Genomic DNA, 13540 nt, shown 5'->3' on the forward strand with positions numbered 1-13540 from the left:
TGACTTCCTAAGAGCTAGCATTTTTGTTCCCTTTCTTGAATGTGCGAAGCTACCAGGACTGTTGTCTGTCATGCGAACGACATTCAGAACAGACACTCTCTATACCTAGAAACACATCTGGACTTTTTTTTTCCTTACGCAGCCTGTGTCATGGGTGTGTATGTGTTTTACTGAGTCCTAAATTTTCTTTATCGTTTTTACCAGAACTTTAATTTGCAGGCCTTTCTAGTCATGAGCCCATTTTAGCCCCTTTTTTAGAAGTGATCTTAACAGAAGACATCCCAGAGTATACAGGACTGAGTGGTACGGTATAGCCTGTTCCAGGGTGGAAATGTTTTGGTCCTCTGGTCCCATGCCAATAAGAAAAAAAAAAATACAGGTGTCAGTATCTTTTAAATGATAAGCCCTGCACGATATGGGGTAATGACTATTGTCATATTATTATCATTGCTTGATAAACATCTCCTCTTCTGTAAAGCCACGTGGCTTCTGAAACCATCGCTCTGGCAACCCTGGGTCCGCAAACCTGGTGGGGTCTTTGGACTTGAACTTTCCTGCGGCCATCTTGAGAAGAGGTATAGGTTTCCATGGGCAGCCTTGCAGTGTATCTTTTATCTTCCTTGGTCAGAGGGGCGAGAGCTGACTTCTCTGTATGGAGATGAATTGTTCAGCAGCAGAAATTAATTACATTTTTCCTTTAGAAAGGGTTTGATCAAGTGCTGTGGGCTCTTGTGAGAGACAGCAGAGGAACCCTTGCCCCTTGATGAGAGAGCGGCTCACTCATCTTTAGCACCAGTAACTGGGGGGGGGGGGGGGGTCCAATTTTTTTTGTCTTCTGATTGAGTAATTTGAGCAAGGTCTAAGGGGGAAAAAAAGCCCTCTTCCATAATTTTATGAACTTGGTTGGAGCAAAAATCATCTGTCAGAAACTCTAACAGATGTTCATGTCTTTGACCATTGTAATATCACTTACCTCATCTGCGAAAATTGAAGGGAACTTGTCAGAATCTCAGCTTTCTTTCTAACTTTTAAGTCATTTGGCTGTTTCTCTTGTTCATCATAAAATCAGAATCTTGACAAATTGACCTTCTTCACGCGGCAAGAGCATAAATAAGTTTCTGCCTGTGCACACTTTGCCTCAGATCCGTACAAGCTCTACCATTAAAACATTTTGTTCTCATTTAAATTGGATCCTTTTCTTCTTGACCATCTTTCTCTTAATGATGGAACGGACTGCCTTTTCCTGTAGTAAGTGTTGGAGAGATATTTCCAGTGCTTCTCGCCCCCACCCCGGCCTTTGTGGCACACTTTCCTTGCCCTGTCAGTATATCTGACTTCTGTTCTTCCACTCCAAGGTACACATTTGGGCAAAAGGGCTCGGAGTTGTCACAGTAGGAGGCAGACGAATTCTACAGATGTTTGCATGGAAGGTGCACTTGTCATTCCAAAGAGTTCTCCGAGAAGAGCCCGGTCACATCAGGCCAGGCCTCTCCGGGATCACCTCTGGATTTAGTGTGGACACAGTGGCGCACCTTGCTTCAGGAAGCAAGCCCCGTCTGCTTAGCCTGCCTTCTGTCCTTCCCCAGCTCCCCCAGTGAAGCCCTGAAATTCCTTCTGAAAATTACCAAGGGCCGTTTTATCAGCAGAGTTACAAAAAGTCAGACTCCCTCTCCCTCTCTCTTATTTTTTTTTTTTTTAAGTGTCACTCAGCTTCTTGAAGGAACAAAATGTACCAGTGTCATTTTCTGTTCAAATAACTCTCCTACAGGAATCATAAACTTCTCCTCCGGACCTGAGCAAATATTCTGTTACCTCTAATGGAACTCTTTTTCTTGCCGGAACAGTAACCCCTCTTGATTTACTGTTCAATCTGTATGAAAAACCTGAGTGACCTAATTCTGCTTCAATTTTCTGTGCTCGTGAGGACACTAAATGAGTCTCCTGCAGTTAGCAGTATTGCTTGTGTTGTTGTTTCTGGAAGTTTAGAATCTCAAATCTCTTTATCGGACTACCTGCTGGATCCTATTGATGGGGAGACGAAATTGTCTGGAGAGGAGCGTTATTTAAAATGAAGATTTCTATTAACAATGACAACAACCACCGCAAGGAGAGAAAATTTCCTACATTAAAGGAGCCCCTCCTGGACCCTCGCTCCCCACCCACCCTGCGCTGAACCAAATGCATGTAATTTTACTCTGGAATCTCCCTTCCCTATTCTGCAGTTTAAATGTTCACACTTGGCACTTCTTGCCTCCCTTTCGTAAAAGAAAGATTCTTTTGTGCTGGGGAAGCTGAGATTCACTGACCAATCACTAGGCCCTTTGGAGAAGCAGACGTTTCAGGAAGAAGACCCCCGCCCCCATACCAGCTCCCACCTTCTCCGACTCCCCACCGTCCTCCGTCTCTCCTGCTCCCTGTGACTTCATCTCGGTGCTCTCAGCCCTGTTGTCCTAAGATTATTTGTTTAGTCTTATTTCCACAGACCTTTGGAAGATTAAGGAAAAGCAGATATGCCTCTAATTTCACACCTGACCCACTTTGTCAAAGAGAGGAAACCAGAACACCAAGGATGGTTGGAGTTCTGGGATATTCAGATGAAAAAGGTCTACAGTCAATCTAGAACCAGGGAAGTAGCCTAATGAAATCACTGGCTCTCATCACTAATTTTCCTATAATATGGTCTTCGTTTCTGCCATATTCTGTTGGTTAAAGCCTCTGCCTTCGGCTCAGGTCATGATCCCAGGGTCCTGGGATCGAGTCCCACATTGGGCTCTCTGCTCAGCGGGGAGCCTGCTTCCTCCTCTCTCTCTGCCTGCCTCTCTGCCTACTTGTGATCTCTGTCTGTCAAATAAATAAATAAATAAAATCTTTTTAAAAAAATTACATATTTTTTTAAAAAGTAGTAGGTTTTTCTATCAAACTTGTAGTTAAGATGCATCATCTTTGGCTATAATTGGAGATTTGGGGCTATGTCACTATTTAAAAAATTGAATTGGACAAATGAAATGGACCTTCGTTCCTACAGTGAAAAATAAAATAAAAATTAAAAAAAAAAAAAAGAAACATGCTAGAGGCACATGGGTGGCTCAGTGGGTTAAGCCTTTGGCTTTGGTCATGATCCCAGGGTCCTGGGATCGAGCCCCGCAACATGCTCTCTGCTCAGCAGGGAACCTGCTTCTACCCCCTCTCTCTGCCTGCCTCTCTCTGCCTACTTGTGATCTCTGTCTGTCAAATGAATAAATAAAATCTTTAAAAAAAATGAAAATGATCCCATGAGTATCAATAGGAATGTGAAAGAATGTTGGGTAAGTCTGAATAATTTGATGAAAAGAAGAAAATGGTGGAAGTTTATTATTTTTTATTTTATTTATTTATTTTTATTTATTTCAAAACTGATGGAAGTTTACTTGTTTGCACTCGCAGATGTTTAGTCTGTTGCAAAGAGGAGAGAAAGCGCCACTTAAAGGTGTGATCACTTGTGTTGGCACATCCAGTTGGAACAACAGCAGGATAACAAAGACAGTACTACTAATAGCACATTCCGACGATGAATCAGTCAGGAAATCAGAATTAATAATGTGTGTGTACCAAATAAGATAGGAATCTGTCATAATATTGTTTGCAGTGAAGTCAGTGAAAAAAATGATGTGTTTCTCTTACTATCATTTTTGAAGTTTTGAAAAAATCCCACTTCCTTTTCTACCAGAGCAAACAGCTATTAGTTTTTAGTTTTTGTTTTTGTTTTTTTAAATTACTCATTTTGATGTTTGAGCTAATTGAAGTATTAGGATATTTTGTGACATCTAGGTCAGATAAGATTTTACTTTTCCATGTTAACACACAGTATCTTAAAAGCTGACAAAACCATGATACAGATTTATGTTTAGTTTTTTTACTTTTTTTTAAGGTTTTATTTTTTAAGTAATCTCTACACCCAACATGGGGCTTGAACTTACAACCGTGAGACCAAGCATCGCAGCCTCCACCAACTGAGCCAGCCAGGCGCCCCACATAATATGAATTTTTACAAAAATCTTTAATTATCAGCTTTTATACTTGAAGGTCCCAGCGCTGCAGTTAGGAAGTGGATATTCGTTATCTAGGGTGTCACTGTGGGGAGTCAGGCAAATGAGGACTTCTGTCTGGGCCCCTTCTGCACTTGCTCTGTGAAGTCTGCCTGTTGCTTGCTATCTCCAAACCTGAATTTTTTCATCGGGAAGATGGGACCATTATAACATTGACCTTGTAGGGGGTGCGAGTGTGCGTGCATGTGTGCGTGCGTGTGACCGAGACAGAAGGAGAGAGGGAGGGAGGAAGAATTAAACTTTGTGCATTAGCTACACCTTAGTGTAGTGAGTGTTAACTTAGTTTAACTTACTGCCTTTTACTGTTCTCCATGAAATCTATTCCAAGACGCTCCTGCCCCAAGTTTGGAGGGAGGTAGTTCTAAAAATAGATTTAAACGGCATGTAATTATTTGTAAGGACAGGATCCAGGCGAACCTGAAGCCAGTGTATATGGGTGACGGTAAAAGTATCCCAACTGAGTGAAGAAAGTGGGATGTCTTTTCTCTTCTGTTCTGCTTTTATTATGAAGAAGGGCCTGTAGTCATATTTTTGAGGATGTCTGAGATGAGACTCCACAGCAATCCTTCTCTAGAAGTTCATAGTTTTTATTTTTTATTTTTTTAAAAGTTTTATTTATTTCTTTATTTGGCAGAGAGAGCGAGCGAGAGAGAGCACAAACGGGGAGCAGGAGAGGGGGAAGCAGGCTCCCCGCTGAGCAGGGAGCCTGATGCGGGGCTCGATCCCAGGACCCTGGGATCATAACGTGAGCCCAATGCAGATGCTTAACCGACTGAGCCACCCAGGTGCCCCAGAAACTCGCAGTTTTTAAACACTGTTACTTTACCATCCTGTGCTGCCCCAACCCTGATTTTTAAAAATGCCTAATTTGCCTCTTCTTTTTCAGACAAGCCCAGCTCACAGAGGAAGTGGTTGTGGTTGGCAGGGCTCTCTCTGACCGTTTTGGGTTGGCTGATTTCTGTGGCCTCAGCAGCACCTAAAAGGGCCCTTGTTCACTCAGCTTTAACGGCTGTTGTCATCAGCGTCTTGGCAAGGAGAGCAAATGGCCCGGTTGCCTGGGGCAGGCCTAGAAATTAGGAAGAGATGTCAAGTTCTGCACTCTGACCAGCGGGGCATTTGGGAGCCAAACCCGCCATCCTGTTTCTCGTTTTCTGTCTGTTCAAGGCGAGCTGTGACACTTGACTTCCCTCCTCGGTGTATCACCAGCCCTTCTTGTGGGTGTTAGAGAGAGGTCAGGGAAGAAGGTCAGAGTGTCCCGTAACACGTAGCACCTGTCTGCATTCACGCGAAGGTAGCTTTTCTCTGTTGGACATCAGAAGCTCTAGTTGGGTGTCAGAAGTCAGCCGGCCGGTAACGTCTGGAATGTGTCTGGCCGGGAACTTAGACCCACTAAGGGTTCTCATTTATCATTAAGGCTAAATCATAATGTGTATTTCCACCTCCCCTTCCCTCATGTCATTGTTTCCTCTAGGCTCCAGGCTCGCATAGCACATAGGATACAAGAACTGGAAAATCTGCCTGGCTCTTTGCCACCAGATTTACGAACCAAAGCAACGGTGGAACTGAAAGCACTTCGGTTACTCAATTTTCAGCGTCAGGTAATGCCTTTTCCCCAGTGAATCTGAGATATAGGACATAGATGTACGTCTGTTCAATGCTGTTATAAAGATAGAAACTGAGTAAAACAGTATATCTTTTAGACCGCCTGCATAGAGCTCAAAATAATGAAGACTGAATTGTTTATTGTTCGTTCTTTCTTTCTTTCTTTCTTTTTTTTTTTTTTTGCTTCTGTATATCAGAGACAACCCCCCGCCCCATATTATGGTTTCCAAAGTCAGAGTAATGGCATTTTGTTACCGTGGATGAAACCTCGAGAATGAATGGGATATATATATAGAGAGAGAGATATATATCTCTCTCTATATATATATATAGATATATCTAGAGAGAGAGAGAGACCAGAGCCTCTTTTGTAAACACGAATGTAAAATCTGAGCCGTGATGACGAAAATAATTTTAACAAATATCATAGCAGCTCTGTGAAATGAATAACTCATCATTTACAGAAACATGTCAAACCGTTTGACCCCATCAGTCACCCCACGTGGTGACTAATTGTGAATGATCATCTCTTTTCTTCCTGTGGTTCTTAGTGGCCGCTGGTGAATCAGAGCTAGTGCCATGAGCTGTTTTATCATCTCAGATACTAGAGAAATGAAGGAGAACGAATTGTTACGTCGATGAGTTTTGCTTTGTGAAGCCAACAGGTGCAGGTCGCCCAATCCGCGCACTGCCTCATTTAAGCCAAAGGGGAAGAGGGGCGTGTGCTTCTCAGGAGGGTGGGTTGACTTGGTGAAAGTCTCGGGGTGTGCAAAATGAATTATTAATGGATGAAAGTAGTTTGGAAGTATTGAATTGCATGACTCGGTCTGTTGCAGGAAGTGACTGAAATCGCAAAGCTACCCCACTTGCTACTGTCCCATGAACCTGGGAGTGCATTTGCCCTCTTGGTTATAATGTCCGTGGTGGTGGGGTGCTAGTTGGCCATAGTTCCATGGGAGCAGATTTCAGCTGGAAGTCGAAAAGAAAGAAAATAAAAGGCTTGATCCAGTACTGTTAAATGATTAATAACCAAGCATATTTTCACAAGTGAGATTATAGTCCGATTCGCTTCACTATGCCAGACTCTTACTGGTCTCTGATTTTTTGCTTGATATTATAGAAAAATCCACGATTTATGAAGCTTCCCAGTGAACTAACTGTAATTGATGCTGAGTTGAGTTTCAATTGAATTATTATTTTAATGTATATTCCTAACCCCATCCCTGGCTGCCACCACATAACATACAACGTGGATAGGACATCATATTGATGATCATCTAGGGGCGCCTGGGTGGCTCAGTCATTAAGCGTCTGTCTGGCTTCGGCTCCTGTCATGATCCCAGGGCCCTGGGATCGAGCCTTGCATCGGGCTCTCTGCTTCTCCCTCTCCCACTCCCCCTGCTTGTGTTCCCTCTCTTGCTGTGTCTCTCTCCGTCAAGTAAATAAATAAAATCTAAAAAAAAAAAAAAAAAAAGACATCATATTAATGATAATCTAAAGGAACTCCATGATATAGTGTGAAATGTAAATATCTCCAAGAATATCATTATTGGGAGTGGGGGAAGCCAGCGCCAGTGCTTCCCGTCGTCTGTGTGAGCATGAACGTTGAACTGATGTTCAATGTGAGTGCCTGCAGCTCCTGTATGCGAACAGGAAGTCATTTCTCCACTCTTTTTTTTAACAGAGCAGCATTCAAGCTAATCTTTAGACACAAAGAGAATGTTACTGTGGCACTTAAAATGAAGTCAAATATTTCAGAAGATCATTAGCTAATTAATACCATTAGAATAATTAAGCAGAATGAATGAATTTATTTAAAACCCAAGTCAGCGTCTGGTTTTTTTTAGTGATAACAGTGCTGTGAGTGTGTGTGTGTGTGTGTGTGTGTTTCCCCTGATCTGAATGTCTTGGAAAGAAAACTTATGCCATCTTTGAAAATACACCATAGATTTTGCATGGTGTAGTCCCTTCACTTACAAAAAAGGCCACCTGTGATGCCGAACCTTCTAGAGTCTGCCGTGTGCCTCCACTAACCAGGAGCTGGAGCAGGGCAGGGCCCGGGAGCTAGGCCTTGCCTCTGGGGACAGGCTCTCCAACCACTCTTCCCCCCCTGCCCCTTGACAGCTGAGACAGGAGGTGGTGGCCTGCATGCGACGGGATACCACCCTGGAGACAGCCCTCAACTCCAAAGCCTACAAGCGGAGCAAGCGCCAGACCCTTCGGGAGGCCCGCATGACCGAGAAACTGGAGAAGCAACAGAAGATCGAGCAGGAGCGGAAGCGCCGGCAGAAGCACCAGGTACTGGGGGGCTGGACCCTGCACCCCCACAGTGGCAGAGATGCCCCGACCAAGCCCTCCGGCGGAGGCAGGAGGACTGCAGAACAGACCACGGGGCTGGGCCGTGGGAACATGGCAGAGCAGAAGGGTTCCCTGGAGCTGCAGTAGGCCGACCACCCCAAGGAACAGGAGGGGAGACCAGGCCACGCTGGGGACGTGGGTGGCCTGTCCACGGCCTCCTGTGGCTGGGGTGAGGTGGAGGGCCCTGCCTTCTGGATACCAGGCAGGCGTGCTCCTCACCGTCCCGCCTGCAGCTGCCTGCTGGAGGGGCACGGGCGGGTGGCCGGAGGGCAGAGGCCCCCGGAGTGGGAACTTGGAAGAGGAAAGAAGAGAGCAATTGGTTATTTTTATAGCAAATATGAATACCGTCTCCTGGGCTTTTGCAGGGCCCAGCTGGAGGTCTCCTAGGGGCGGATCTTTTAAAAAACATCCCTTTTCTAGGCGTTTGGAAGTCATTTGATGGCGGATCTGATTTTGCGATGCAATCCCATACATTGTGCTTGTTTTCCTGGGCTTCATTTAGTGCCCGGCTTCGTTTCATTTTGAAAAATGTTAGATGTTTATGGGTACACGTTTCCTCTCCTGTCTTTAAAAGACTGCTCTAAACCCTCTGCGGCGAGTTCAGCTGCCCCTCCATGGTATTTCAAGTCGCGGTCCTAAGACATCTGAGTTAGAGCAGAAGGAGGCATCACTTTTATGACCTGCTCTCCCTGGAAATGGCTGCCTCCCTCAGGTTGATGGGAGGGTGGTTTGCTTTCAGTCTTACCCTCACCCATTTTGCGGCTTCTGTCAGTCCCTGATCTGCAGTTTTCACGAGGCCCTATCCTCGAGGTCCTAGAGGCTTCCCTTACAAGCTGGCGCCTCCTCCCAGAGGCTGCTTTTCCCACTAGCCCCAAATTGTGCAGCTCAGCTATTAAGAGACATCCCAGGGCACCTGCCCCATGGAAAATTCTAGTCTTCTGCTGCTGTGAAAGACACCCTGAGTGTTTTCTTGGGCTCCACGGAAACCTCCGATGACATTGGGAAGTAGGCTTTAAGGATTGTTTTCCCTCTTCCGTTCGGGTCCTATAGGAATACCTCAACAGCATTCTGCAGCATGCAAAAGATTTTAAGGAGTACCATCGGTCTGTGGCCGGGAAGATCCAGAAGCTGTCCAAAGCAGTGGCAACTTGGCACGCCAACACGGAAAGAGAGCAGAAGAAAGAGACGGAACGTATCGAAAAGGAGAGAATGCGGAGACTGATGGTAAGGGGCTCACCTGTGGGGACCACGGGCGGTGGGGTTCCCGTGTGCACCTGTATTGAGAATGTTAAATACACCATCTCAAGAGTGGGTAAAAGCAGCTTGTCAAATATATGAACACGTCCCTTTGAACTTCCTACGGACAGAGTAAAAACATTTCCTTCCTGGACAATGCCTGCCGCAAACCTAGGGCCACAGCTGACGACTATGTAATATTTCCGTGTCCTGGGGTGGCCTTGCTGTGCAGAATATAGCATCTCCCATCAAGGGCAGGCAGTTTGCAGGGCATTTAACAACTAGACCTGGAAGGACTGTTATGATTGTTCTTATTAAAATAGTGCCTCTTTGAGACTAAGGACACAAGTTGTTTTGAGCAAATGTGTCATTAACTTGTGTCTGGACTCGAAGAAGGCCCGTTTCTTGAAGCCCCTAGTGCTTAACCTCCCTTTTTTTTAATGGTAGAAATTTCTCTCTTCTAGTGTAAAAAGTGATTTTTAAGTTAATTTTGAAATGTCACTTTTTTGGTTATGGCTGTTATTGTCAGATGCTCTTCATGGATCGTTACCATTGTGCTGTTGTTTTTTTAATCGGGAGATAAATCCAGAAGGGACGGTTCACATTGCTGGCCCGGGTGTCTGGTTTTATTGACCATTCGTTTTTGGAATTGGACCTCAGAGCACACTGTGGATTTCAGAAAAGTCTGTGTGATCTATAATGATAGGAGACCTGTCTATCTGGGACATAATGCCAGACTGTGGGATGGAGATGAAATCGTTAGCCTTGACCCATAATTACGTCCCTGGAAAATTCCAAGTAACACTGTCTTCTTTGGTGGTCCGGTGGTTTGCATTTTGTTTTCATTATCTTTTTTTGGATTCCGAGAGTAAGCACATTTCTAAAGGCTCTGCATGCAGGTACACTGAATCTTGTCATCTTCTCCTACCTCCCTTTCCCCTCCCCCTTTTTTTCCCCCTGGGAAGGAGAAGACTGTCCACGAGATTTCTACCCAGCCAGGGAGGCCCTTTTCTAGTTGTGGGATCTGAGTACGAAGCAGATTTGTCTGATTCAGCTGGAGTGAAACTATATTAGAACCTCAGTAACAGACTGGCTTGACACTAATGATTAGGCATTTGCAAATCATTAATTTTTGCAATTAAATGATGGAATATAGAGATAACAGAGAAACTGAAGTTTTTTATCACTCTTTCTTCAAGTGAGATCAACCATAACCAAAAGCAATTAGAGTTATAATAGCATTTGGGGTTCCTGCTCATCCACGGGGCAAACAGCAGCTAGACCGAGTGATAAAACGCCTGTCACTCGGGGAGACACTGAAGTGACGCCCCTGGACGGAAGATCCTCGGCTGCGCTGCGGTGTCCTGGCCTCTGGAGGATTTTGTGACATGTTCCTTTTATCCTGAGTCACACGAGGAAAATATTTTGGGATGTCCTTCTATTGGGACGTATTAAAAAGATTTCTCCTGCAATGGCTCCAAGGACATCAGTTTTTATGGCATTTAACCTCATGATGTTGCTTAATGGGAGGTAGAGGTAGAAATGACTGAATCTGTTTTATCACTCAGCAGTATCAGACTCTGGGTGCTAAACGCCTTGCCTGTGGTCACTTAGGCCTGCCCTGCCAGCCTGTGACAAAAATCCCCCCAGATCTGACATTTCCTGTCAACCACCCAGTTTGTCATGCTTTTACATACAAGAAGTTACACTTGTCAAAGTCCATTTGGGTCTTTGCCCTTAGAAGTGCTTGATGAAATGTTTCCTACTGAAATGTTTCCAAATGAAACAATGATATGTCTGGACTTGGCTGCAGGATAGCCCCGTTTGGGACCAGGGAGAGGAGTTGCAGGAAGGGTAGCGGTGAGACGGGAGTCATCACGAGTTCATTTGGGTTGCTTGGTGTTGGTTACCTGACAGACTACACTCCTCTCTCCACTTTGGGTTATTCTTGAGAATTTCCATGCTTCCAAGTGAAGGATACACTTTGGATGATGAATTAGCAAATTTTAGCATCTTTCTCTCTCTTTTTGTTTTGAACAAAGAAACCTAGAAAAACACAGAGCTGAGTCAAAGTCCTTGCCCGCACTGGTAAATAGTGTTGTTTTGGGTCCTGACTTTGCTGCAGAGCCCATGTCCTGGGACTCGGGTGGGCAATGCACTCCCAGGCATGCCCCCCCCAACCCTGACCATCCTGGACTGCGCACAGTCACTCCCGCAGCCTGGGTCATTCAGTGCGCAGCGCCTACCAGCCGTCAGTTCGGACGGTGATGGGGAGCGCTGAGTGGAGAGTGGAACTGTGTACGTCTTTGCTGTGCTCTCATCATGTCCTTCTTTCCTTAATAGGCTGAAGATGAAGAGGGCTACAGAAAACTGATCGATCAAAAGAAAGACCGGCGTTTAGCTTACCTTCTGCAGCAGACCGATGAGTATGTGGCCAACCTGACCAACCTGGTCTGGGAGCACAAGCAAGCCCAAGCAGCGAAAGAGAAGAAGAAGAGGAGGAGGAGGAAGAAGGTGAGAGCCCTGATGGCGGCGGCCGAGGTGGTTGGGGGTGTGCGTATGGTCAGGGGCCACTCGAAGACTCTTTCATCCGCACTCCTTCCTGACCTGGTGGAAGATTCAGGTGAAGGAGTTGCAGAAGATGCTTACGCAAGTGGGCGGCACGGTGTGAGGGAGGGAGCCAGGCACAATGGTGTGAGGGAGGGAATCAGGCACAGCGGTGTGAGGGAGGGAACCAGGCACCCCAGAGAGGATGTTGAAGTCATATAAGAGTGTAAGGGGTGGGAAGTGAACTGAAACACTGTAGTCCGTGTTTCCTTGTTCCATAGCATGTTTCAAAATGAAGCATACATGGTCAATTGAAAAAGGAAAAACATGGGCACACGTGTGTTTGCTTGAGGTTAACACCGGTGTGGCAGGGCCATGGGACTAGAGCGGAAAAGGCAAAGTGCTGTTGGAAAGAGCCCGAGGAAGGGGTGAGGGATGGCTCCGGGGTACTGTCAGAGCCTGTTTGAGCCTGTTTGTTCGGATGGACGGCAATGCCCAAATGGTGTATTCAGTTCAGCTGCCCTTTTGTGGCGCTAAGGTGAGTGGGCAGACCAGGGTTTTCGGTCCTGACAGAGGACAGTAAATGGTTTTGTATAAAATAGAACCTAATCAGCATGGAAAGGGAAGGATGAGATTTAGACTCTGAGCTCTGCAGCTGTTGTGATCTCGATGCAGGTGTAAATGGCCCGGGTCGACCTGTGAATGTAGGTCCTCTTGGAAGCTTGAGTGGTCTGGTGGTTTGGTTCTTGGTTCGTATTTGGTTTTCATGGGGGATCCTGAGTGGCCTGGATGCTCAATGTCCACAAGAACCAGGAAGGCTTCATCGGGTCGTGAGGAGCCCGGCTGGGCGGCGTTCATCATGTATTCTCTGCACTGAATCACTGAACAAAACGTTTTTCAAAAAAAAATAATTAATTTCATTGCTCCTGAATTCTCATACCTGCTTCGTAATTAAGGGGGGGGGGGATGAATGATGGAGAAGGCGCCTCCTGCCCCTGACTCCTTCGGTGTAAGATCGCTGCCTGCATTGTGCAGATGAACAAGGGATGACTCAGGGCTCGGATTTAGACAATTTTGTCGGTGAGAAATACCTCATTTTCTTGTCAAGGTAGCATTACAGACTTTGCAGGATTCCAGCTCCCAATTTCTGACTTAAAAGGACGTGTTCAGAGTCAGGAGAGAGCACATGGTCCAACAGATGGGATTCTGTGACATCCCACGAGGGGACCCCGTGAAGTGATGGTTTTCGTTTTTCCTAATGCGGAGATGTCTTTTGCACAGGTTACCACAAAAGGTCACCGTTGGTGTTTTCGGTACTGAAGTTCAGATTCCACTTTTTGTGTGTGATTAAAAGCTAATGGCCCAGATGTGTGCTTCTGGCTTATAATTACTAGATTCCTGTCATGATATTATATGGTTATATCATTGTCGGCAAAGAAGGATATATCACTGAGTGATAGTGATTGTACCTGTATTTTCAGTTAATCTGTACAAGGCAGGAACCTGTCACAACATTTTTCCTGGTGCTGCCAACCCCACGTGATCTCTAGACTCTACTTGCCAACCCCTGCCTTTGGGTTTGCCGATGGTAGATACTCTTTCTCTTTATCCGTTTGTCTGGTGCGTATTACCTGGACGCGTACCATGAGCCAGGCAGAGGGCTCAGCGCTGGCGAGGAGGAGAGAGATGTGGAGGAAGAGTACACTTGTCCT

At 45.6% G+C, this 13540-nt stretch overlaps 1 protein-coding gene across 8 annotated transcripts in view; it reads left to right on the plus strand.

Annotated features, from left to right (window-relative positions):
- The window catches only part of SMARCA2 (SWI/SNF related, matrix associated, actin dependent regulator of chromatin, subfamily a, member 2), a 179595-nt gene that overhangs the window by 32398 nt on the left and 133657 nt on the right, over positions 1–13540 (plus strand). For all 8 annotated transcript variants that reach the window (XM_059411931.1, XM_059411934.1, XM_059411932.1 and 5 more), the window contains exons 6-9: positions 5557–5683; positions 7812–7985; positions 9096–9269; positions 11625–11795. In XM_059411931.1, the coding sequence (XP_059267914.1) occupies positions 5557–5683; positions 7812–7985; positions 9096–9269; positions 11625–11795 (646 nt within the window). The remainder of the gene's footprint in view (positions 1–5556; positions 5684–7811; positions 7986–9095; positions 9270–11624; positions 11796–13540) is intronic.

Source organism: Mustela nigripes, chromosome 9 (assembly GCF_022355385.1).
Source record: "Mustela nigripes isolate SB6536 chromosome 9, MUSNIG.SB6536, whole genome shotgun sequence".
Taxonomy (NCBI): Eukaryota; Metazoa; Chordata; class Mammalia; order Carnivora; family Mustelidae; genus Mustela; species Mustela nigripes.